The 26,700-nt window shown below is 40.6% G+C and overlaps 1 protein-coding gene across 7 annotated transcripts in view; it reads right to left on the minus strand.

The window, feature by feature from the left end:
* RAD51B (RAD51 paralog B) overlaps positions 1 to 26,700 on the minus strand; it is a 409,346-nt gene that overhangs the window by 124,733 nt on the left and 257,913 nt on the right. For 4 of the 7 annotated variants that reach the window (XR_012628886.1, XM_074868071.1, XM_074868069.1 and 1 more), the window contains one exon: positions 4,758 to 4,836. The exons of 1 other annotated variant lie outside the window; for it this stretch is intronic. Coding sequence is in view for 3 of the 6 variants with exons in the window: in XM_074868071.1 (XP_074724172.1) it covers positions 4,758 to 4,836 (79 nt within the window). In the remaining 3 variants the exon portion in view is untranslated. Of the gene's footprint in view, positions 1 to 919; positions 996 to 4,757; positions 4,837 to 26,700 lie in introns of all 7 variants that reach the window. 2 more of the 7 variants (XR_012628885.1, XR_012628884.1) reach the window with 1 other exon arrangement.

Genomic DNA, 26,700 nt, shown 5'->3' on the forward strand with positions numbered 1-26,700 from the left:
ATATCCATGTTGCTCCAGACAAAGGTCACTTTATAGTTACAGTTCTTCAGCTGAATAAAAGCTTTTGATGCAGTAAATCATTGTCTCTCACTGTTCAAATTCACACAATACAATACAAATAATGCTGCCCCTTCTTTCAGCATTCCCTTTCTACCTCACTACTCATTTCTTTACAAAATAAAATGAGGCACTTTTCACTTGCTTCGGCCATATAAATTAGTTATAGCACTTTGGAGACAGTTTCCTATGCTGCACTACAACCCAGACCCTATGCTATTTTGAGAGCCTCTTTCACTACAATAGTAACAAATGAAACATAATGTACCAAGGTTTCCCTAGATTTGGTTGTTCCTAGATCTTTTCCCTCTTAGTACTGTGAAACTTAAAACCTAAGACACTCTCTTCCAAGTGCCATGTATCTTTTATTTCTACTTATCAGAGGTTACCTGCCCAATAAGACATTACAGGCAAGGTGGGAGTGGTTGTGCACACACAGATACATGTGCAGTGAAAAGGAGGGTGGGAGAAAGGGTGGATTAATCTACTAAATAATCATCCAGTCCTGCTGGCACAGAAATTAAACTCTTCCCTTTAGCAATACAAGGTATTCTGTCCTTTCTTTTGGTAGTGAGGGGAGTCAGTCAGCATGAGACATGAAAGTTTTGAGGTTAAATTTGCAGATACAACTTTCTTTCAAAGGAATAATAAAACATAGCAGGATAAATCTTAATGTCAAGTACACTCATGCAAAACGGCAACCACTTAACAGCAACAGTGCTTTATTTAGCACTGAAGGTCATAACAAGAACTGAGGCCAAAAGCTGAAGGCAGACAAATTCTAATCTGAAATACACAACAAGTATTTAGTAGCAAGGAAGCTAAAACTTGAAAACACTGTCAAGGCAAACCAGGAACTCACATTTCTTGATGTCTTCAAAAAAAGTGAATGCCTTTTCTAGAAGACATGATTCAGCATAACGTAAGTTACCAGGTACCTGAAGGAAACACATATGATATATGGGAGATCAATTTGGATAAACTGCTGATTCCACCCATCTTTAAACCTGAAACTGAAAATAAATCATTACTCAAGAGCAAGCCCTAGCTCACTAGTAGTATTTGCCTTATGTTTTTAGTGCTTCTGAGTTCTTTCAGTGAAGAGCAACGTTAATCACTTGGTTAAAGCATTCAATGAACAGTCCCAACAGACTCTCCAGTTGGCAACCGGCCACCATGTTCCCTGTCTTCTTTTGCAGCACCATCCTCTTGGTAACAGAGGGCATTTACTTAGGTGAGATGGAATGAGACTTGCTTCCACAAACAGCTGAGCTATCAGTTGCTAATAGCTAGGCTCTGTTGCTAGCTTGTGTTTATGCCTCAGAATGCTGCTGCTTCTAAAGCTAGACTCAGACAATTGTCCACAGAATACAGTGTAAAACCGACATCAGCTTAGTCAGCCGATCTTCTTTTTGCATATGTGTGTGCATGGCTAAGTGGCATCTTCTAGTTCAGGTGACCTAACCCAGTATGTGCTACATTCAGCTTCAATGAAAGTACACCGAGACAAGAACAGCCCAGAATCTGTTCTGACTGATACACCAGGAACAGAATTACCAGCTAACAATTTCCAATCCAAACCAGAAATTATATCACTGCCAGTGAGAAAAATAATCTTGTGACTTGCACCCTTAATCAAGTAGATTTTTTACTGTTATTCTTCATCACTTTAACCAGTATATTGAATTAGGGAAGCAACAGCAAGTCCTTAAACAGAACACACAAGCAGACAATAAAACTCCCAATATTTTGCAGAGCTTAGATTGAGGCTTCTGCTCTCTGTTTAAGATCTCTACAAAATAAAGATTCGCTGTCAGACTGGCCTTTGCACTCACAATTCGGGTTCATCACAGAGTCACACTGTACAGCATGGCAGTACATTACATGACATTGTATTGCAGTGTAAAGGCAACTGAGGCTTTTTTTGGGTTTGCACTCCACCCCCTCCACAGCACAGAGCATACTGAAGCAATGAAAGGAGACTGACTTCCCATGCTAAATCTGTGACTGGCCAATCTTGCTTTCCAATCATCAAATTTCATTTCTCTAGTCTGCAAGTGGAAATAAAAGAATGAGTGAATAAATGGATTCTTTTCATCCCTGAACACTTCAAGTTTATAAAAGCAAAGAAGTTTTCTCCGTGGCACCCTTGGGCAGCCTGGAGCTCTCCTCTGACAATAAAAGAGAAGCAGTTCTGCCTTCACTAGGGTCTCCTCCGAACACTTCTGTTCTTGCACTGAGGCCATGAGATGCAAAGATACCAGGGAAACAGAGCAGCGATTTACATTGACAAAGAGGATTTTGATACACTCCTCCAAATGGGGCAGCATTACCATCTTAATAGCCTTTTGCTCTCAGCCCTCTTCCTGAGGACGCTGGAGATTTTTGCGAATGGAGAACAGTTCCGCTTCCCATTTTAACTGCAACAATAGCAGAAGGGCTCCTTAAACTGCATCAAATAGCAGCCTGTGAAATCCCTAACTAGCCGCACTGCCTCTCCTGCCGTTTTATTATCCTCCGGCCCACAGAACAAAAGGGGGGGAGCTCCTCCTCATTTTTAGCCTATTCCACAGATCCTAATCCCTCAGAGGTGGCAATGGAAATTGCTTGTGGAACTGTTAAATCACACTTTCACTTTGTCTTTCATTCCCCATTCACCCTCGCTAATCAAGGAGTTTCCAGTCACATTTTCCGATATCAATTTGTTTATGGCCTATTGGTTAATGGTCCCGGGATGGGACCCCCTGAGTAAAAAGAAAGAATCCTGGGCACTTCAGCCAGCTGCTGCTTCTCGCCAGTTCCCACACCCATCCACTTGTTCCCATCAGCCACCCTGAATGTGCTCACCTCCTGACACCAACTGAATTAAACAACAAAGCCTGAATGGGAAAGCTGCCTTTGCAATCAGGCTGCGGGACAGATTCCACTTGTTAGCGCTACACCATGTCCCTCACGCAGCAACGCAGGGCCACTCCCTCACTGGCTGACCCATGGACAGTTGCCTTACTGACATCTTACCTTGCATCCAGCTTCCTTTTGGAAAGAAGCACCAGCTACAACTCTCATAAAAACTCTAGCCTCTCTTGCATAAGGCAGCCTGGTGCCAATTTCTGCATCTTATCTGAAACAGCCACTTCTGGGTGATTTGCTCACTTCCTCTTTCCACAGAAATAATGATCATTGAAATGTGGGACGAGAACATGCAATATTTACTTTGTACAACTCAGTGAGATGGCTCGCATGTAAATGCTTACAAGTCTCTGTAATATAGTCTGGGGCACATTACCAGGGGAACCATGCCCTTCCTTACTACCCATCTTGGAGAAAAATATCTAAAATGGAAACATAATGGTGTAGTCAGAAAATAAGAAAAGGCTTACACAAAGAAGAGCTTCAAGCAGCCTTCCAAAATGTACAAAGAATGCCTGATATCGAGACAGCATTTACTTAGAGAAATCCAAATTGGTGTCTCAACTTCTGCAAGCCATCTAGTTTAAACTAATAAAAACTGTTTCTAGTTCCTGTAGTCTTTTTAAAATTACTGGTACCAAATAAAGCAGATCAAATTCCCAAAATGCCATCTAAGAATACACTGCCTATAGTATCCAAAGGCTTAGGAAACACCAGATGGACTCCCACATTATCATTATGTAGATGTATCAAATGGCAGCAAAAATGCACCATAAATCATTTTTGTTTCTTTTGTTTTCCTACATTATGTATCACCAGAGATGTAAGCGCATTTAGTCATCAGTAAACATAAATTTGTTATTGGTCTGGGATAGCCTGTTTGAAGGTGAGAAATGGGCAATCAGAGGAAGAGAACTGTTCACATAGCTTAAAATGTTCATAGTGCTTTACGGGATCAGTGATTCTCAATCACTAGGAACCTGAGACACAGCAATACTCACTTTTCTTAATGTCATGACTGCATATCAGAGTGTATTATCTGAACAAAAAGTTTTATTTAGTCTGCTAAACTGACGCAGCAATCAGGAGCCAGGCTGCGTATCAACAGACATCAACTCAACAAAATTGATCTATGAATGTCTGTAAAAAAGTAAAGACATTAAAGGAAGATTTATTGGGATAAACGGGGAAAAGAAGTGAAGAGCTGACCTTCCCTTTTGCCGTGGTCTGAAAGTACATGATTTAGGACATAGCCACAAGGAACCCTAGTTCCCTGCCACAATGGTAGTAATATCTAGCTTTTCAGTACACTACCTCATATTGTAGAGAATCTGAGGATTATTTAAGACCTTGGGGCATTAGCACAAAAATGATCACAAAAATGAAGAACAGGTATTAATTTCCTGTGTTTTTATTGATGTCAAACCATTTACTAAAGAAGAACCATTTATTAATGATAGATGGTTATGTTTCTCCTGGAGAAATCTATCCCACAGGAGCAATGTTGCCAGAACCATTCTACTTCACCTTGAAGGAAAACAGGGAGCCTTGATTAATAATTTCAGGGCCCATTCTTAGATCCATGGGAATATGCAACAACTAATTTTGTATAATCCAAGACAAAACAGTGAACACAGCAGAAGGCTGCCCTGGTCAACCAGACTGTTTAAATGTGTGGTTTTTTAATTAGGTATAAATAGAACCATTTTCAACAATAGCTGCTGTTAGCTACATTCAGCCTGCTTAAAATACTAATTGAAAAGGCAAAACAAACAATGCTCTGGTCTTACCTTGAAGAACCAAGCCTGATTTCTCAATGGTGTAGAAAAAAGAGGAGAATGGAGCAACAGGGGATTTAGCAACCAGGAGCTGCAAACCAAACAAGTAATACGTAAGTGCACATCTTTATAACATACTGATCAGAGCTCAAATCTGTAGAATAATCTCACTGGATTTTACTTTCAGTAGTAAAGCATACTGCAGAAATAACAAGGTAGTTATTGATCCAGCCCTGTCACTTCAGTAGTTGAGGTCTTCTCACACGCATGTATAGATCACGCTGCAATTTTAAAAGGATTCACAGGTCCTAAAAAAAACACTGTCATGAAAGCAGCAAGTTTTGCTTGTCTTATTGGCATCCTGTTAAACTTAATCATTCCCGCTGGTTCAGGTAGTTGCACTCAGATAGGCAATTTTGAGCAAAACTGCAACTGCCACTGTGTAACACAATTTTAATTGCCGTCAGCCGTTCCACAGATGTGCCCCCCTTGTCTTCTCCAAGAACTCCATCCGTTTTCTTCCTCCGGTCCCTGGATGCAGCATGGTCCACCTGTGGGTCACCATGATCACCACTGCAAGTGTCTGGATGTCCTCTTTTGCAAAAGGGGTAATGACTGAGTCAAGCTTTATTCAAGGATCTTGTCCTTGGAGTATCAAAATAGGAACTCGAATTCCCTCAGGGTCTACAGTGCAATTGAATTTAGCTCAGCATTCGGGTGTGTTGGCTCTCCATGGTCAGAAGCAAAGCTTGCTGGCTCTACTATGGAGGAACCATCCTCTGTGGAAGATGAGCTGCAGCAGAGCTCTGGAGACAAAGAAATGGGCTTACTGGCACGGTAGGGGATGTGGGACCTGCAGTGGCAAACTCACACCAATGTGCCAGGCTTTATTGCTTGGCTGTTTGATTTTTGCTCATTGTCGAGGACTGCTCCCTCACAGCTTGCCTCAAAATAACCCCTATTCTGTCACCTACATGAAGGTGACGTTTTAATGATAAATTTAATAAGCTCTGCACAGAGTGTAATCAGCACAAATGGTGATCTAATGGTCCCCATGTGGGCCCTGGAGAAGACACCGACAGCAGTGGCTGAAGCAGAGACTGTGCTGCTGCTCTGCCTCCAGCACAGAGCTACTGAACAAAGCTGAAACCTCCGCTCACCTCTTCAACAGTCAGAAAAGGCCAGGAACTGGAAACCAGCACTCCTGGCAGTGGCCACACACCCAGGACAAGCCTTCCCACCTTCCTGGCCCCCGAGGACAGGGTTTGGGCAGCCCATGCCGCTGCTCTGCAGGGACCTGCTCCAAGCAGAGCAGTATCACAGAGCCCAAGCTGTGGCTGCCTTGGACACAGAGCAGGCCCGCCGGCTTCCTTTCCTTCAATGCACTGATTTCATCCACCCCATCTGTGAGGCTATGGAACCATCACGCACCTCGTGCCTAAATTTCCAAAGCCCTGTCAGACATTACACCTTCTCAGCCCAAGATAGGCAGCACTCTGTCAGATACAGCCAAATACAGATTTCTTAGAATTTCAGACAGTAATAATCTTATTTTTAGAGGTGTGGGGCATGACAGATCCTGCTGATTTCAAATGGAGTAAAAAAATCCCCATTATTTCCAAAGGTCATGCTCTAATTCTGCCAAACATTCAAGCACTTGTAAGGGTCACTGCATATGAATTTCGTTTGGTGGTGCCTAATGATCAACAGGGAATCAGTGAGCAGGTTTTATAAAAGCCAAGAGAGACTACAGAAAAACAAGGAAGTTCACGCTCACCAAAACTGCTCACATTTCACTGAGAAGTCAGACAGTATTGAATCACCTCATAGACACAGAGGACTGGGACATTTATTCCTAAGTGTAAGAGTAACAATATCAAGCACTAGAAGTTTGAGCTCTGCGGTGTCCTTATGTAACCAGAGGTTTTGGCAGCAAATTCTGCTGCAGAATCAAAGTAATTTAAATGCTAAAAGTGTCTGTATAGTAGGTAGGTTTCATTTGTATTTGTATGTAGTTTGCAGACAGGACCATGCTTAGATGTCCTGCAACTCTTTCTCATCTGATTCTGATACAGGCTGAAGAAACAAAATCCTCATATCTAGTTCTTCAGACATAACCATTATTAACCACAGCTAGCTAACATCTTTATGGTTTTCAGAATTTAAACCAAACATGGTCTCCCTTCTTCAGACAGTAAAAAATAAAGGCAGGCACATAAAGACCACAAATACAGCCAGAGAACATCAGACCAGTCCAAATGTCAACGTTTTCCTTTCAGTCATATGAAGCTGGCAAAACCACCTCAGGATGCGATACAACCTTTGTGAACTACTCCAAGTAGGAAAACTGCTGTGGTAGCACTTTCCCCTCTTCCATGTTAATTACCCTTCTGTCTGGAATGAAATTCTGGAGAAAGGAGGGGCACGTCACATCCCGCATCCATGACGCACCTTGACAAAACCCAAATTCCCTTGCCCGTCATTATCCCCAGAGCCAGCACTTCCCACTGACACGGCAGGAGGGGGACTCTGCCAGGAGGAAAGCAGTGTCTCCTGGTGCTTCCCACACCCCCTCAGCTCTGAGAACATGAGGGAGAGGATGGGGTGGAAAAACTGTGCAAACGTTCAGCTACAGAGTCTCCCACAACAGCTGGATGTTTAATCAGAAAGGCCCGAAATGAAACAGTTACAAATCTGATGTCTAAGGTCAAATTTTTGGCATTCTGTGCAGTACTGTGCACATAAATACTAACCTATATATTCATGTGCACTAGGCACAGTTGTACGTGTAAATGGATAGACATTCAAATAACCCTACGTACATTCTGTTACTGCATTTTTATGCAGTTACAATATATGTATAACTAAGTATAGCAATGAAAAAATATAATAAATCACATCCTTTCAGCAGCACATCACAGGGCCCCTCTGAAAGGCTGCTGCTGCACAGTTACATATGAGGCTCAGAATTAGCTTTCTTTTTAATGAAAAAGGAACAGCTCAGAATATTCAAAGGTATTGCTTTATTTTGTATGTTTGCTTACTGAGAAAAATAACCTTTAAAGTATGATTGTGTGTTTCACAATAGAGTACACAGAATTCTTTTCTATAACACCAAACTTTACATTAACATCACTTTTAAAAAAAGTAAGTATGTATTTAGATTTGTGTTTCAACCAAAGAGAAAAAACTGTAAAAGGTCAGTGCAAACCATCCCCTGGTTGGAATAGCGAACACAGAGTAGGTTCTTATGTATACACAAGGAACTTAGAAAACATAGAAGGAAATACATATCAAAAAAAGAAAATTATGTTTTGGAGGCCAAGAAGTGGAAGTGTAAATCAAGGATTACCAAAAATCAAGGTAATGTTGACCCTTGAGAGATTATTAACAATATGAAAAAGGAAATAAAAAATGGGGGTTATAATGAAATGACGTTGGGATATATTCTAGATATGAGTGAAGAAATAATCAGTTTTCAACAAGCAGGACCATGCTGAAAAAGGCAGATAATGGGAATTATCTATATCATATAGATATAGAAATAACAACTGAGTGGCAAGAAAACTTCAGGAGCTTAGTGCATTCAGTAGAAAACAGATAATTTCTATCGAAAAAACACTGTAAGAATCAGCATGTGAATTTAGGTCTGATAGCTAGTATTTGTCATACATCTATGAAATTTAAGATGATGCAACATAACTGAGAAGCAGTAAACATAGTCCTCAAGGGGAAGAGGAAAAAAAATGTAAATTGGTGAGTTGAGACCTGTAATCTGATTTCAGTATCATGCAGGTCTTGAGAAGAAATTTTCAAGGGAAGAATATCTAAAGACTTGGCAAATGGGATAAAATGAAACATGGATGTCATGCCAGACACACCTGACATCCTCCTTTGAATTTTTTAGACATCCAAAATAAATCTGACCTCATCTATTTGTAACTCTTTAAAGCTTTTAACACTGCTAAATGGAAAACAATAATGAAGAAAAGAAGGATAAGCACAGAAGCTGTAAGACAAAAGGGGAAACAGTCAGTTATTGAAAAGAAAACACTTCCCAGATATATTAGTACCTCACAAGATTACTGATCCACAAGGTGATGTAGCCAGGACAACGGCAGATCCCACTGTACAGCGCACCACCACGAACAACTGGCAAAACCAGGGATACAGTGTTTCTGTACAAGTCACTAGCAAGCTTTAGTCTGGAATACCATGTACAGTATAGGTCACTCATGAACTCAAACTGCAAGAGCTGGGCTGTATGCTGGTGAGGAGAATGGAGTGCTCATCTGAGAGGCCACTAGAAAAATGTAGCTCAATGAATCTAGCAAAAATGAAGGTTGACTGTTGCCTATGTGTGTAAGTGAATCGGGAGAGGGAAAACGAGAGAATGGAGCAGGAGGAAGGAGAACTGCTTCTCAAACTGACAACACTGGCACAATATCAAAGCAGCCACAAAGACATTTTGGCTGGAAATTTTGAAGTTTGTAACCATCAGTAAAGGGAGATTCTGGAAGCGCCTTCAACTCAAAGAGGCAAAGCTAAAAAATAATCCTTTTTTTTTTTTTTTAAGATTCAGATTAAAATATTTATGAAAGGGATATAAAGCAGTACCTGGGATGCACTCCATGATCTATGAAGTCGCTTCAAGTCCTGTGGGCATCCTGAGAAGAAATGAAGCCCTGCCAACCCATTTTTTATGCTGATAGAACTGACAGAGTTGGAACAATACATTCTAACAATGTCCCTTGATTGTCCATATGCAACTAAGGATCTTTATGGTCAATAAACCAAGAAAAAGTTTCTGGTTTTCAAATACAGTATGTATAATTTAAAGTCTTTTCATCTCTATCTTCTGGTGAGCATCTGCTTTTCTCCCTAAGATTCTAAGCAGCCACCTGAGGATGTGGAGAACACAAGGGGTCTTCCAGGATAACTCAGAAGCAGATAGTTCAGGCAGAACAGGCATTTCTAAGACTCACTTATATTTAACTGTATGTCTTGTTCCAATTCTGAATCACTCCTGGACAAAAACTGGAGAGAATACAAAAGGGTTTATTATCTGAACCTGGATCTGAATCAGAATTCTTTATTAGCAGGCTGAAACAGAAACCTCTTTCCACACTTCTTACTTTCCCAAACTTAAGAACCAAAATTTTCAGTCCAACATAAAAGATTTCCTTGGTTCCTTTTTTGCTTCAGGAAAAGAAAGGAAAATACAACTCCACTAATGTTCTTGATGCATGTAAAGGAATTTATTGCTATGTTTCCTAACCAGATAAGTGAAAGACACACCATTTATAATAAGCACTATTTAATCAAGGAATCAAAGATGAAATCTAGGCCTCACCAGAAATTTTTTCCTATTGACACTTCAGTGCAGTCAAAGTTGCACCAAAAGGAGTACACATTTTGAGATGAGTAAACAGTTATGGTAAGTAACAGTCTGAAGAAGTTAACAGGCATTTAGATTATAAAAATGAATTTTTAAATGGTGAAATGAATAGAAAATAGACATAGAAAAATGATGAAACAGTACTGTTTAATTAATATTAAACTAATGAGTTTAACAGAAGTAATGGACTAAGATATTTCAATTAATATTTGAGAAAATCAGCTGTATTAACATGTAATAATACATCATTTCTGTTTAGACTGGAAAGACCCAGTTTCTTCCCCATTTTTTTACTGAGACTATTACAAGAAATTGATTCTTAGCAATGACTGAGGAACACGAGTGAAACCATTTGAAGCCTCTTTCAAAGTATGTCAGCTGCTTATCAGTGAACAGATTCTTCTCTTTCTATTTTGCTCTGTGTTAAGTTTTTCCTTAGATTTCCTTTTTTGCTAGATTTACCTTATCTCATCTTTTGTACTGACAAAATGTGTATACGTGCACTAAGGACCGAATGAATAACAAAACCACATTTACAGCCAATACATATTTTGGAATTCAGATCTACTGACCAAATACGTGAGATCTGTGAAAGGAGTCTAGCTCTCACTAAGCTTGCTGCCCTTAGTGAAACAATGCTGGCTTGCTGGAATTTTTTGCTAATTCATAGTGTTGTCCTATTGCAGTAAACAATCGTTGCTAACGGCGCATTTCAGAAGAACTCTTCAGCTACACCATGTTCGCTTAGAAGAGTGTAGCTGAGAACTGAGAAGGAAACCTACACCACTGACAGTGTCATTCAACAGGGAAAAAGACTATCTCTCAAGATTCAGTTAGACTCACGTACTAATAAAACCAGTGCTAAGCTAAACAAATCTTTCCCCTGATTGTGCCAAATTGTCTGGGTGGACAATCTTCATGCCAGAATTTCCCTTCTTATTGTAGATTAGAAGGGTTGTTTTTTCAGCTGCAACAGAGCCCAGGAAAAAGCCAGTAAGGAAAACAACAAAGTTGATTTTGCATCAGATATCCCAGCAGACCTCATAACTGTTTTTTCTGCCCTCCCTTCTGGTTCTTCTTGGGCTCTGTGTGCAGGAATTTTATATATTCTAGAAACAAAAGCGACAGTCCTTATTCTGCAGATCATTTACTTTTGAGCAGGAGCTGTGACCCAGTTCCCAGGGCCAGCTCTCTTTCCCAGTGTCACAGGTCTCGCTGGCTCCAGCCCACTGGGAAGGTGCCTGAGGAGAGAACCAAGAGTTCCCTAACAGGCACTAACACTGCAATGGCATCAAAGCTTCACACAGCAGTATACTTACTGGTTGTTCCCTGCTCCCTCTTCAAATTGAAGCATCCTTCAGGGCAATGGGATTGCTTTTTACAAGGTAGGAGAAAAAATGGTTGCGCTTTCTGCCAAGCCTCACCAAACAGTAGTACTCGTTAGACCTTGGAGCTCTCTGAGGCTTCAGTCTCACAAGGGGTTCTGATTTACCTTGGGAGATAATGGCTCCTTGTTTCAGAAACAGAAAGTGACCCTAGTATGTTTCCAGAGTTCTTGTGACAAAAATGTAGTTTAGGTATCCTGCAATCATTTACTAAGCTCACAGGATATACCTATAAACAATTTACTGATCTCCCACCGCAAATGATTCTTAGGATAACAGCATTTTGCTTGCATATGGTACTTAATCTGGAGATTTTAAAAAGGCCTTACAGAGTGGAGAAAAAATAACCCCATTATGCATTTGGGTAAATTGAAGTTCAGAAATTAAATACAATCCAAAAGATTGTATAGCTGTTACCAATACCGAAATCTGCATAAGATGTTATCAAATCACATTGCCTTCACAAGAAAATCACTGTAGAGTTTGACTTTATCAGGGACTTGTGTTTTCTTATGGAAGTGATTATCCCCTGCTTTGTATCTTCCTCCAAATCCCATTGTAAGGAAAAGCAGATTTTTCCCTTTCAAGAAGGAGAAAGCTCAGCCACCCCAGCAGTACTGTCTGCACCTGTATGTTTGTTGTCAGTAGAAAAGGCCACAGGCTGGGCAGGCTGCGCAGTGATTGGGAATAAAGAGGAAAAACGGACAGGTTGAGGGAAAAGAGATATATGCAGTCATCTTTCAGTCTTCCTAATCATCTAGACCCCACACATATATCCTCCCTGGTAAAAACAAACTTGGTGGATTGACACAGGGAAAGTTTAAGATGTCTTGAGCACTAGAGAGCAATGAGGTGGGGCTATAAACATGCTCCAGTACTGGGAGTAGATGTGGATGTACCTTTGTACAAGTAAAAAGAAAAAAAAAATCACACTAGTCACACTGGAGATTAAAATGATTTCTTAGGAAACTATCATTTCATTTGTGCCATGCACAGCACCTGAGAGACGTGGTTGCCTGAAGTCCAGTTGTTTGAAAAGGCTTTCATCAAGGCCAGGTTAATGGGCCACAACTCAGTAAAACTCTTTATAGAGCAATTTAAATGGATTGTATCTCTCCTTCCCCCACAAGAAAATCCTGTCCAGAGGAAACTGTTTAGGAATGAGTTTCCTTTCTACTACTTTATAGAAAAGCAACAATGGCAGCTAGAGACACTTTATGAGAAGCATTCCATAAATCCAAACCAATTAGTGCAGAAAAGTAGGCAAGCAGAGTTTGTGTGTACATTCTAAAAATGTCCATTAGCACACATCTGGAAACAACAGCAAAATGAACAGACTCAAAAGGCAGCTGACCATCCTGCTGTTGTCTCACCCCCCAAAATGTAGCAGCATATCTGTTTACTTTCTTTTAGTGTAATGCATACAAATTCCATACATTAAAAAACATTGCTAAGACTGCAAAGCCAAGAACTCGCTGTCTTTCATATTAGGAAAAAGGGAGGGAGGGAGAAATGCAGATGCATTTAAGACAGTTTTGCGGGGGAAACAGCAACAGAGGACACTGATTTGAGTAAGAAAATTAATGAAGGGAAAGTCTTCACAAGCCTGAGGGAAAATATGAGATGGATTCAGCATGGCATAAAGAATTCAAAGAAATCTCAATCCTGAAATATCAACATGACACTTATATTAATAAATGTAAATTAATATCAAAGAGATCAAACCTCTTCAGCCAAATTCTGACAGATTACCTTTGATTTTAAGAGTCAGTGCTCTGGGAAGCAGACATTCTGAAATATTTAAAACAAATCCCTAGAAATCAGGAACCTATGCGATATTAGTCAAAGTTCAGATCAATCACTTCTTGCCTGTTTGTTTTATCCTAGCATTAACTTTTAGGGTAAGGTCCTATGTCCTTTTGGGTAAGCCTGGGCAGATCACTCACCTTTCCTCACTGTGGTCCACTCTGACCTCGGAAGTAGTTAATTAATACTCATGGATTTTACATTGCTGTATTTCTTATGTGAAATTATTTAGGCTGCTTACATCTCTGAGCTCTGACTTACATTTATGCTAAGCATATGCTCCTAATTTAACTGTCAATAATTTTGTTATTTATGCTACAGATTCATCTTAAAGAAGGACCAGGAATTCCTTACATGACCTTAAAGATAGGAGATGGTGATCTTGCCCATGGTGACACAGAAATGTGTGGTAACTTGAGAATAAAATTAAATAATGAAATAAGGCTGCTGATTACTTATCCACTGTCAAGACTAGAAGTGCAAGTGAGATAAAAGCATTTTATACTACTATTGACTTGCCTTTTCTGAATCAGCCATTTCACCTCAGGCAAGCCTTGTTTGGTGGTGTTCTGGCTATACCCTTTATTAGCATAAGAGGCTATAACAGTAGTCAGTGACTGCACTAGCTTTGTGCAGCCACAAATTCTTCCCCAAGCAGAGGACAACTGAGTTGCTTAGGTAGCAGAGAGGTGGACAGATGGCCAAAAAGCTGACCTAAAGAGACAAGATACAAGGAAGCCAAGAGATGCTAAGATTCTGCTTTGCAACACCAGACACAACAGGACATTCAGGAGGCAGTACTAGTGTCAGAGCTCCAAACTCTCAGTGTCTTAGTGATGGCAGTAGATGCTCTCAACGGCTATGGACAAAACAGGACTTTTTACAACAGAAAAAAAAAAGCTCTCAGAGCAGTTTGTTAGTGCAGTTCTTCCTATAGTAATGAATAACAGTCACAGGCAATGACTCCAATAAAAATAAACCATCACTGCACACACATGTGGCTAGGCTTACTCCCAGAGGAGACATTCAATACTTGCAAAGGAAAGAAATGGAAGGAAAACAAACAAAAGGAGGAGATAGAAATGAAAACCAAGAGTCTTTTAAGAATAGAGGAGAAACAGAGGAGTGGATGAGTCCAGGAAAAAGGACACTCTCCAAATCTCAAGCCCTGCTATACCTGACTGGCTTCAGATCTTGCTTATGAAGAGCAATACATGTATAAAGGACTTTTTCATAGTGCATAATGCCAGGACCTGAGAATCAGGATTCATGAGTTTTCTTCCTAACTTTGCCACTGTTTTTTTGAGCAATTATATGAAAATCATGTAGCATTCCTTTGCTTCAGTCCAAAATCAGGCATGGAGATAGACATCTACAGCAACTTCACTGTACTACTTCTATGCCAGGTAGGCACAGCTGCAGAGGTACCCTGCTTTCCCCTACCCAGTGGTTACAGCAGAAGATCAATAAGCAACAGCTCTGCTATCTGTCTTCTCAAATATTCAGTGGGGTCAATTCCTTCTCTTCTCATAAAACCAGAACAAAGGCACGTGTTTTGGCTGTGCCTATGGAGGCAGTTGCTAGCATCAGATGACCAGTCTGCAAATTGTTTCAGTCCTTGCTGTGGATTTCAAGTGAGAGAGCTCGGCATGTAACATGTACTGCCATTCGGACGTGGGTTTAGCTTCAGGCACTATAATGAGGAGCTCTGAACATCCTTGGACTAAGCAAACATAACTTCAGTGGAAGGAAACCATCAAAACCTCAAATGAGTATCAATCACAGACAACAAAAGCAAAACTTTCCAAGGTGAACTGCCCTGATGTGCTCCAGAGCAATGACTGTCCTGAATGCAGTTAAGTCAAGTCTAACACTGCTTTTGCTTAGCTGTCCTCTCCCAGACTGCAAGCAGATCCCTGAACCCTCTAACCAAGTGCCTTAACATAACAAAAACTTCAGTGGCAGGGAACTGCACTGCCCAGGCAATCACTGGGCGACTTCAAGTTTCAATTGGAAAAGCAAATGCAATCCCAGATGTTTATCCAAATTGTGTCTGAACTGCAGCAACCTGGCCAGAGAACTGCACAAAAACAGGCTGCCTCCAGTATACTTCCACTGAAGCCAGACTTCTGGTGCAAGCTCCCCAGCGTGAAATATGGGCTATGCAGGGCCAGTCGGCTCCCTTCTGCTCATGTAACACCAGACCCTGTGAAATTCCTCTTCCCAGAAGCGCTTTCTGTCTCCCTGCCATGTACCTTATTCCCTATTTTGTAAAATGAATTTTGTCGTCTTTCCTGTTACCGAGTCTCTCCTAATTTTCCCAGTGGAGAGTCCTCTAGAGGCCAGGAAACTTCACAAGAGCTTGGCCATGATGATTTCCTATGCTATAACACTTTTGAGGCCCAAAGCCCTGGTAATTGTCCAATGAGAAGGGTAATTCAGGAGAAAATGCTTGTAGCTTTTACTAAGCAGGAAAGCAGCCAGCCAGCCAGCATGTCCTGGTTACCACAATGAAAGTACCAAGAAAAGGGATCTGAGGATGGTGCTGTGGCTGGATAAAGTAGTCGGGTAGCATAAAAACAGCCTCCTAGGGGAATTCTCCTATGTGGCATCTTGTGGTCACTCATCAGACTTATAGCACACTGTTAGTGAGAAGAACAGAAAATAAAGTTTATTTAGCTTTTCAGAGTCTTCCACACTGTTCTGTTTGACTTTGGTTCTGAAAATAAGAAAAGGGCTGAGGATACAATTCTTATTTATGACACATATTGGAACACTGCCTTATCCCTGGGATCATGCATCCCCAATCAGGAAGGACTCCTATGGGAGTACCAGTACAATAGCACCAGAGTAGTTCTCCTCAGAATACATGGCTGCTTCCACCCAGCCTGCCAGATTTGCCTGGAAGAGAGGGGACCAGCAGGAAGGACAGAATGGAAGCCCAGCAGCTGCGCACTTTCTCCTCCACAGAAGCACATGCCCAGACAGAGATGTCGTGGGCTCCACTGCCCACGTGGCTGCAGAGGCAGGGATCCAAACACCATCCAGCCCCCAGCACTGCACAGAGTAGATCAGCTTGGTGTAATTCACCAGCACAACATAAGGAACACACATTCTTAAGTATTGCCATCATGATTTACTACTTTTATTATTCTTCAGAGCTCTATGAACCTTCCCTGAAAGTGTTCAAGGCCAGGTTGGACGGGGCTTTGAGCAACCTGATCTAGTGGAAGGTGTCCCTGCCCATGGCACTTCTAACCCAAACCAGTCTATGATTCTATGATTCTTTATGATAGTTTCAGTAACATATTTATCTTCTACAGATAAAAAAGTATCCGCTGCAAATTCAACCCCAAAGCCCATTTCTAATGCGTCTCAAATCTTTATTTAGCTCATACTCATTCCTTCTTTCACTTTCTTTTGGCGTTCTAAATGGTGAAAAAGCTCAACATTATTGTTTATAAATTGAAAGAAAATTAATCCATTGTAAAAGAGCATCACAAGTGTGTTCTCCCCATCCTGCATTCACTGGTTTTGGGCATCAGTAAAAATAACAGTGTCCTTCATACTTCGTTGATGTAAAGGCATAATCCTAAATTCCAAGACTTGGGCCGGGCCAAAAAGACTGGGATTCAACCAAGGCCTAGACCACAGCATAAATATTTTTCACCCACAATAGTGGCTGCAAAATGCTTTTGACATGAAACAAACAAAAACCCTTTCCAACTTTTTTCGTGTGTTCCCTTTGTTCTGTTCCTAAAAATAAAGCCCCTGGAGACAAGCTAACACAACAGTGCTAAATTAACATGCAAGAGACAGCAATATTATCTTATGTAAAGCCTCAGTATAGTATATTTTAGAGTCCACTGGGCATCACGCAAGAAGGACAAGAACAAGAAAATGCTAACAGACCTGTGAGCTAGTACATACAGATGCAATGCATGTGCTTTTCGAGTACTGTCATGCTTTACAGGTGTTAAGAAAAGATGATAGATTTAACTTAAAATGTAATTTCAAACTTTCTACAAGACTCAGGTTTTCTCTAGCAAGAACATTATTAGGAGAGATTTTACCAAGGAGGTGGAAAACAATGTGTTCAAAGAAAGCTTAATGGCCAACATCACCTGTATTGTTGAATGTACAACAGTTGAATAAGAGAGTCCTAGAGAAACTTTTCCCTAACAGACATAAAATGTTTCAGGAGACTTCATTTATATTTCTAGAGGGTAGCGGATCCCCACCAATCCCCACCAAGTAAAGGCAAACATGCTTGTTCCAGCGCATGGCATAGATGCACTAAAGGCTGGACAGACCTTCAGAACCTGAAACATTGCTTTATAACCATCAGATCTGAAATTTTTGATGACAACACACCTCAAATAACCATCAGCAGGTTAATAAACCTTTTTATGTTAGAGAAGAAACAGAAGCAAAGATCAGACATGGTCATTCTTTTCACAAAATTACGGGGAGCAGCATTTACGGCTCTTAGATATTCTCTTGCATGGAGATTATGCTTAAGAAATTCAGATTGGTCTATGTGCACTAGGGATCTTAACTACATGTGAACTTTAGAAAAATTACTTTGTTATGTTCAAAGGGCGAGAATGTAGCCATAGCAAAGAAAATGAACAACTCTAGGAAAAATAGTGAAAAAAATCTCACCACCTCTTCTTTCCTGCAGCAGCACCCAAATGCCAACCTCTATTACATTTCTTACAGGAATTTGTTTGGCTTTTTGTTCTACATTTAATAACATTAATTTAGATGAGTAAGAAACTCCTTGAATTTTTTTGTGCTAATTTACACTTTTATTTTATCTTTTTAGCTTGCTTGGTGATTTCAAATGAAGACTGAGATGGCCATTATAAGATCACAAGTGAGAAGTAAGACAAAATGTATGAAAAAAGAGGGAAAAAGTAGTTTATTGTTTTTGATACGAGATGTACCACATCCAGCTGGAAACATCAACACAAGTTAAGAGGGGATTAGGTGACTTTCTGTCAGTATCTTGAGATGACTATGGGTACAGAGTTTTATATTATTATTAGACAGATAAATAAATAGTGACAATAACAGAAAGAACTTTGCTGACATACAGTGAAGAACAAACACACAATCTGGACCAGAAACATCAATTTGCTGAGTAAAACAGCAGTGCTGGCGCAGGCCAGCTTTAGACAAGGCTTTATTGGCTCAGACTCCAAGCCAAACCTCCTGGACCGCTGTCAGCTCTGTACAAGGCCAATTCAGGTGTCTTTGCAACCTAAACTCCATAGCTTCCAGTCTGGTGCTGTGGAGCATTAAACACCCTGAACTGCAGAGACATCTGCACAGCCAAATTAAGTCAAATGGCAGAAAAAGCCAAGGTTGACTGTTCACTCAGGACTAGTGCAAGAACTTCTGCCAGAGACTCAGGGCTCACTTGTAGGAAATGGCTGATAAGGGAGACCATGAACCATCACTGTGATGCAAATGTGAAAGGGCCTTGCAAGCCCAAGATAAATCAAATGAGCTCTTTCCAGTGAACAACCTTGGTATTGTAACCTAGGTCTGTCACTTTTTTTGATGAGACAGGGGCATTTATTGACAAGCGACCTGGTTAGTTATTTCCAGTTTAGTGTTGCTCCAATATGATTACTCAAGGAAGAAACCATTCATTCACCAAGCTTCACTTTACAGTACTTCCTACCCACATCTGAAAAGTTGAAGTTATCCATCAATCATGAGTCTGTCAGAGACACTGAACTTCAACATGGATTGAAGAATTTACTGTTTTCTGTTAATATGTATCCAAAGGACATACCTCTCCCTAATCAAAGTACAGCATAAATACTGTATGTGAGAGCTGGAAGCAGGGTGGCTCAGGTAGTTATTTATATTGCCTTTTACCTTTTAGTCACAAGTATCTTCCAATGTTTCCACAATGTGGGTATAATACATTACCATCCTTTCCATTCCTGATTGAGCAGATGTCCTAAAATCCCATCATATTTTTCCAACAGTTACAACAATCAGTCCAGGGGAAGGTAATATTGTGACAATTACGTATTTTATTATCTTCTTGACACAATATGATGGGTAGATGTGATAAAATTGGCCAGGCAGCTCCCAACAGGTCATCAACATTGGAGACCATCAAAACCCCCTCTGTTTTAAGGTGCAGTCCATCTCAGGCAGTCTCATGTCAAAATTGTCTTTATTCCTTAAAGTGGGTCAGTAGTCTGTATTCAGTTTCTAAGCAGTTAAGAAGGTTTCTTCTTTTTTGGCCTGTTTTTAGATCACAGCTAAGGGCACTGATACCATAGACAGGAATTACAGAGATCAAAGATCAAAAAGTTTACGTAGAACAAACCCCTCTAGATTAATTGATCCTACCCAGGGTAGATATACTGATAAGGCTGAACCAAAGAAAACACACTGTCTTCTGTACAGCAGATTCTGAATGCCACTCACTGGCTGTCATTCTCCTGTGTTGTCAATCTAGAACACTTCAATTACATTAGATTCATAAAACAAGCAAAAATTCAAGTTCAGAGTATAATATCCTAGATATACAAACTCCTGAGATGATTCTCCTTTAACATGTTCAGAGCATCATAAAAAGTTGTAGTGCCTGAACATGGGTATCATGTCTGATCCCTACCTTTTCACAGAAGATGTGATGCATTTTTCCCACCGAAGTCAATATGCCTCCAAGCTTTAAATATACTATACTCCAAGACAGACTTAGCAGAACTTTTCTGAATAACAAACACTTAAATTTGAGTTAGGCATTTTAGTTTGCTTGTTTTCAATTACAAAAAAAAAAAAAAGAAAAAGAAAAAAAAAGAGGATCTGGTAGAAGGCATGAGGCAGAGGGATTTGCCACGGCATTTCAAGGATAATCAACTCTGGTCATGCCACTCTGATGTTAGGAGAAACGACACTTCAGATATTGATGAGAGAATCTGCCCTAGGTTAATTCCACCCTGTTTTGCGGGGAAAACTCATACTGAAGTCCAATCAAAATCAGAAAAGTGATTCTGTATAAACAGGATGGGAATTTGTGTTCATTCCCTCTCTGCAAAGGGGCTTAAGCTTACAAACAGAGCATTCTTCAGACAATTCAGACCAGAGCCTGAAAGTCATATCTGGTTCTTTCTCTCTCCCATTTTTAGGCTGTTTTAGTGAACTGTAAATACACTGTTTGTAAAGGGCGTTGGATTAACAGCGTCACAGACTGAAGTTCTCTGTTTATATTCAGAACAGATTTTGTTATAGTAATCTTACCCCTCCTAGCCTGACCTTTAAGTGGCTCCCAATAAAGAACAGGAGACATAGCCCCAATTCCTGAGAATTTGTTGATTAACATGAAGGTGCACAATTATCAATTAGACCAAGGCAAAAGGCCATTTTCCCAGTTACGGAACTGAGAAAATATGTAAAAATTAAAACAATAATATCACTGTGACTAGGTAGGTCTCACCAAGGTAACAATTCTATTTTCTGTGGTATGTTTGGAAGAGGAGAAAAAAAATAGGGTTGGTAATAGTAGAAATGAAGATGTTGCATTAACCAATATGGAAGGTAAGAGGCTAGACAAGCATTTTAATTGTCTAAAAATTTAAGTGCTAGCTACTCACTTTGTTGGGAACTTGCAACTTGAAACAGTGTTGATGTCTGCAAAGAAGAGAGACATAGGAACGCAAGGTGACTTCTAGAGCAGAGGCTTAGAAAAATCATCTATGGTATCAACAGAAACTGGAAACAAGGAAGCAGAGAGAGAGTTTTGCCATAAAGCTCAAGCTACAGTCCAGGTTTCATTAACCTTATATTAACGGTGAATACTGATGAAGAAAAGTTTATTGCATGCTAAGGAATAAGATTCAGGAGAGAAGTCAGTGACCACAGTTAAAACTAGTTCAGTGGGTGAGTTAATCTACATAGAAAACTGGAGAGGGAAGCAGAAGGAGTACCTTCACAGCTGAGAAAGTACATATTACAAGGAGGTACAAAGACTTCTTAAGTGCCTGAAACAGAGGCAGTAAAGGCTGAGCAAGATCAAACTTAGTAGCACGTAAGTGGCAGTGAAGAGGCTCCAGCTCTGCTCCCAGCTGCAAAGGATTTACTCTGGCCAGTTACTTATGACTCAGTTTCCTCAGTTATGAACACCTGGCATGGGCATTGCAGAGATCAGGCAGCACAGCAAATGCTTGCATAGTAATTAAAAAATATAATATAATATGAGATGGTTAACTCGTAACTGGTGTAGGTTAGCAGCAACCAAAGAGGAGTCTCTGAGAGCTGACTGGCCTGTCAAAGCTACCTAACAGAAAGTACCCACCTCTGCCACCAGCTTTGGCAGGAAGACTGGGTATAACTTAATGACTGGGTTTGCCTCTCTGCCTCAGAGAGGTTCCTGCTTCTCTGTTTAGGATGCTTTGAACTCAGATCTATGAGTCTGAAGTTTGCACAGCTGCTGCTATATTTTGTCAGTCTGACATTAGAATAATCTTTATTAAGAAAACTTGCAATGCTTATTAAAAAGAGGACAGAGAAAGAGATGAACTATTTAAAGGTTTTCTTCTGTTAGATTCTTAGATAACAAATTGATTAGCGTTATATAAGCACCTGAGTAAATGAATTCTTGTTCAAGAACGATGGAAACGTTCTTCTCTATATAAAATGTCCTGTTAAGAGGAGAGGGCCATAAATCCAGTCCCATTTAATGTAGACAGGGCTATGGTGATGTTTATATTGTATGACCATCCCCCACAAGTCCATTAAGAAGGAAGCTTACTGCAAACAGAGACATGAACAAACACACAAGTCAGGAAAGAAAGTGACCTAGCGATGTTTGAGCTCCAAATACTTGTTAATGAACCTCCTCTATTTTTATAGCATCCTTTCATTCAGCACTTTTGCTGGATTAAGTCAGTATCATACTGTGTTGATAATCATCTGTTTATGCTACAGTTGTGCATTGTGTCCAGTTTCATCCTGTTCACATACAACTCAAGTTCATACTGCTGCTTATGCTTGTATATGATCTGTGGATAAGCAAAAGATTTCTGTCATAAGGGTTATCAGTCTAGAGCCTTTTTAATCAGAAAAAAACCCATAAACTTCTTATTTATGTATTTTAAAGGATGTGGTTTGTACACATGCATGTCAATTTGAGGCCATAACAACCTTTCATTGTGTCTTGATTCAAAATACTTGAACAATAGCAGAAATGAGGCAGAAGTTTCTGAAGTAAACAGTGTATCCTAGAAAAAACAGCACTTCTTGAAATGAAAGGGTTTGCAGAATTCAAATTCAAATATTTGCTCCTGCAGTTTTTCCACAGCTATTTCTTCAAGAGCAGCACACTCCATAATGGAGGCCCATAAAAAATTAATCTCACCTGAAAAAAATCTACTTTTCTAGAAATTACCTCTCTCTTGCATGACTCCATACCATCATTGTTATCTTTAAAAAAAATGTTTTAAAAAATCTCTTTGTGTTTTCACAGAGCTGATTTTCCATATGATAAGCACATTATATAATAGGATGGCTTAGAACAGATACACACTTTTCACTATTTCCATTTTAAAACAACCCAACAGCCACATCCCTTTTCTATCACTGCTTACTGGACCTCGTTATCCACTGCCATCTGCAGATTTTCTCACGTCTAAACACTTGAAAAAAAAAGTATTGTACTATGTACATAATCTGCATTACTGTACAATGCACATGATTTATGTAGCGTATAGAGACAGGTTTTCCCAACACGGATCACAGCTGCTGAATGACACTTCATTTGTCTAATACTTCTGCTAAAAACCCCCACACAGAGCTTTCTTCTGTACTTGTTTAGGGTACTGGGACATCTTTTTCTGAGGCTCCCCAAATTCTAGCTCAGCAGAATACAATGTCAAGAGCAATACCTTTTGCCTCACACATAACAATGGGCAACCTTCACTCATCCTCAGTCACCTCCTTTGGTCAAACACTGATTTCACTGCCCAGTTCTCTACGGGCTCTTTCTTGCCCCACTGTGACAAAGACTGAACTAGCTTCTCGTCTGCTCCCACTGAAATAGGTGAAAAGCTTTGTGTCTGCATTTCTCAACACTAGTGGCCATCTCCATTCTCCTCACCTGACTCCAAAACTATGTTTAAGACTATTAAAAATATTTTTTTTCATTGCATTTTCTTCTCCATTTAGTAGGTAGCTAAAACTTTTACAGCGTTAATAGAAGAAAACACACCTATGCTCTCTGTATTTTATTTGTATTATACCTTATTCCCTCCATCTCAGAGTGATTTCAGTACATGTTCTGTCTGATTACATTTCATTGCCTCTTCTTTCTCCCCAGCAAACATTACCACCTCACTAAAGTAATTAGAACCCTTTATAGTATGAGGCTACAATCTTCCATCATGTTTTGACACATAAAATTTGGATGACATTTCCAAACTTCATTACTGTACTTGCTATCCTCCAGATTATTAAGGCAAAATTTAGACAGTGTTAACCCCAGATAGCAGTACTTGGTGTATGTTTTTTCTCTGCAGCCTACTTGCTTTGTTTGAAATAGGTTTATTTTCTGTGGTTTATTTGCTTCCCTTTTTTATGGATGAAAACCTCACCAGGTGTTATCTTTAAAGCAGAACAGCTATTCAACAGCCACAGAGTTCACATAACAACTACCTTTAATGTTTTACAGGGAGAGATAAATCTGGTCTCACTTATGCTCTGAAACCATTATGACTGCAACAAGTTACATTATTTCTATTTTTAATATATTTTCTCAACGACTGGTAGAGTTACAGCCAAACATCTGTACAATTTGAAAGAACTGCTTCACTAAAATTATAACAAATTTAAGGTAAAGAATCATGGCAGTTGGCCTTAGCAAGTCACATAAGTGTAAAACTTCATCCCCATTCTCCTTGGCTCTCTCCCAGACCTTCTCCATGCCAGCAAGTACCATGGTTACTTCACCATCGCAGTTTTGGAATGCTTATTCAGGGCTTATTCATATGACAGTAAGCAGAGCAAGACAAAACAGCTGGTCTGTAACCAAGGACACACCAAAAGTTATGTCTGGCATTAGTCTGAATGAGAGGAGGGCTTTTTGTTTTGCTTTTTAAGAATGAGTCACCATATACTTATGCATTTGAAACACTACCTGAAGCAGGAAAATTGCTGCACAACAGCTCACCTGGCACAGCTTGAAAGCTCTAGCCCGTATCTCAATCCTAAAATCAGTTGTCTCTGGGTACCCAGCCCCTTGAGCTGGAAGACAGGGACAAGGAGCAGAATGAAGCCCCCATAATCCAAGGGGAAATGGTTCGCAACCTGCTACAGCACTTAGACACACACCAGTCTATGGGGCTGGATAGGATCCACTCAAGGGAGCTGTCAGAAGTGCTCACCAAGCCACTTTCCATCATTTATCAGCAGTCCTGGCTAATCAGGGATGTCCCAGTTGACTGGAGGTTAGCAAATGTGACACCCATCTACAAGAAGGGCCGGAAGGAGGATCCAGGGAACTGCAGGCCTCTCAGTCTGACCTCGGTGCCAGGGAAGGTTATGGAGCAGATCATCTTGAGTGTCATCACATAGCATGTACAGGACAACCAAGTGATCAGGCCCAGTCAGCACGTGTTTATGAAAGGCAGGTCCTGCTTGACAAACCTGATCTCCTTCTATGACAAGATGAACCACTCAGCAGATGAGGGAAAGGCTGTGGATGTTGTCTGGAATTTAGTAAAGCCTTTGACACCATTTCCCACAGCATTCTCCTGGAGAAACTGGCTGGCTTCGACAGGTGTACTCTTTGCTGGGTTGAAAAACTGGTTGGATGGCTGCACCCAAAGAATTGTAGCAAATGGAGTTAAATCCAGTTGGCAGCCTGTCACAAATGGTGCTCTCTGGGGCTCAGTATTGGGCCCAGTTCTGTTTAATATCTTTATCAATGATCTGGACATGGGGATCAAGTGCACCCTCAGTAAGTTTGCAGATGACACCACGTTGGGCAGGAGTGTTGATCTGTTTGAGGGTAGGAAGGGTCTACAGGGGGATCTGGACACGCTGGATGGATGGGCCAAGACCAGCTGTATGAGGTTCAACAAGGCTCAGTGCCGGGTCCTGCAGTTGGGTCACAACAACGCCATGCAACGCTACAGGCTTGGGGAAGAGTGGCTGGAAAGCTGCCTGGCAGAAAAGGACCAGGGAACGTTGGTCAACAGCTGGATGAATATGAGCCGGCAGTGTGCCCAGGTGGCCAAGAAGGCCAATAGCATCCTGGCTTGTATCAGAAATAGCGTGGCCAGCAGCACCAGGGAAGTGATTGTCCTGGTGAGGCCGCACCTCGAATACTGTGTTCAGTTTTGGGTCCCTCACTACAAGAAAAACATTGAGGTGCTGGAGTGTGTCCAGAGAAGGGTAATGAAGCTGGTGAAGGGTCTACAGCACAAGTCTTATGAGAAGTGGCTGAGGGAACTGGCGTTGTTTAGCCTGGAGAAAAGAAGGCTAAAGGGAGACCTTATCTCCCTCTACAACTACATGAAAGGAGGTTGTAGCAAGGTGGGTGTCGGTCTCTTCTCCCAGGCAACAAGCAATAGGACAAGTGGAAATGGCCTCAAGTTGCGCCAGGGGAGGTTTAGATTGAGTATCAGGAAAAATTTCTTCACCAAAAGGGTTGTCAAGCATTGCAACAGGCTGCCCAGGGAAGTGGTTGAGTCACCATCCCTGGAGGCATTTAAAAAACGTGCAGATGTGGCACTTCGGGACATGGTTTAGTGGTGGACTTGGCAGTGTTTGGTTAATGCTTGAACTCAATGATCTTAAAAGTCCTTTCCAACCTGAATGATTCTATGATTCTAAATGCTCTTTCTTGAAAATACCACAGGAAAACACCGATTTGTTATGAAATAACACTTCTATGTGCACTTTCCATCTGAGAATTTCAAAACACGTTACAGACATTAACACAGTACTATGAGTCTCACAAATCCCTTGAAAACTATAAAATAAACCAGGCCCATAGAAGTTGCCATGCCAGATCTGTCCAGTGCCTCACTTAATCCAGCATTCTGTCCAACAGACAAGAATAAAACGTTAAATATAGCATGTCAACGTATTAAACCCTACCATGCTGTCCCCCAAAGACAGCTGAGCACACATGAAAAAGTAACCTTGGAGTCTGCTGACTCCACTTCAGGAAACAAGGATAATTATACACATAGGGGTAACCGAGGTGTCTGACAGTTTCTAGTGCAGCCCCGTTGGTTTTGGCCCAAACTCAAAGGGTCTGCATGTTTATGTATGGATTTCAGGAAAACAAATGTCATGGTTAACTACTTACAAGAGTGCTTAGGGAGAACCAAGT

This window comes from Strix uralensis, chromosome 4, assembly GCF_047716275.1.
Source record: "Strix uralensis isolate ZFMK-TIS-50842 chromosome 4, bStrUra1, whole genome shotgun sequence".
Lineage (NCBI taxonomy): Eukaryota > Metazoa > Chordata > Aves > Strigiformes > Strigidae > Strix > Strix uralensis.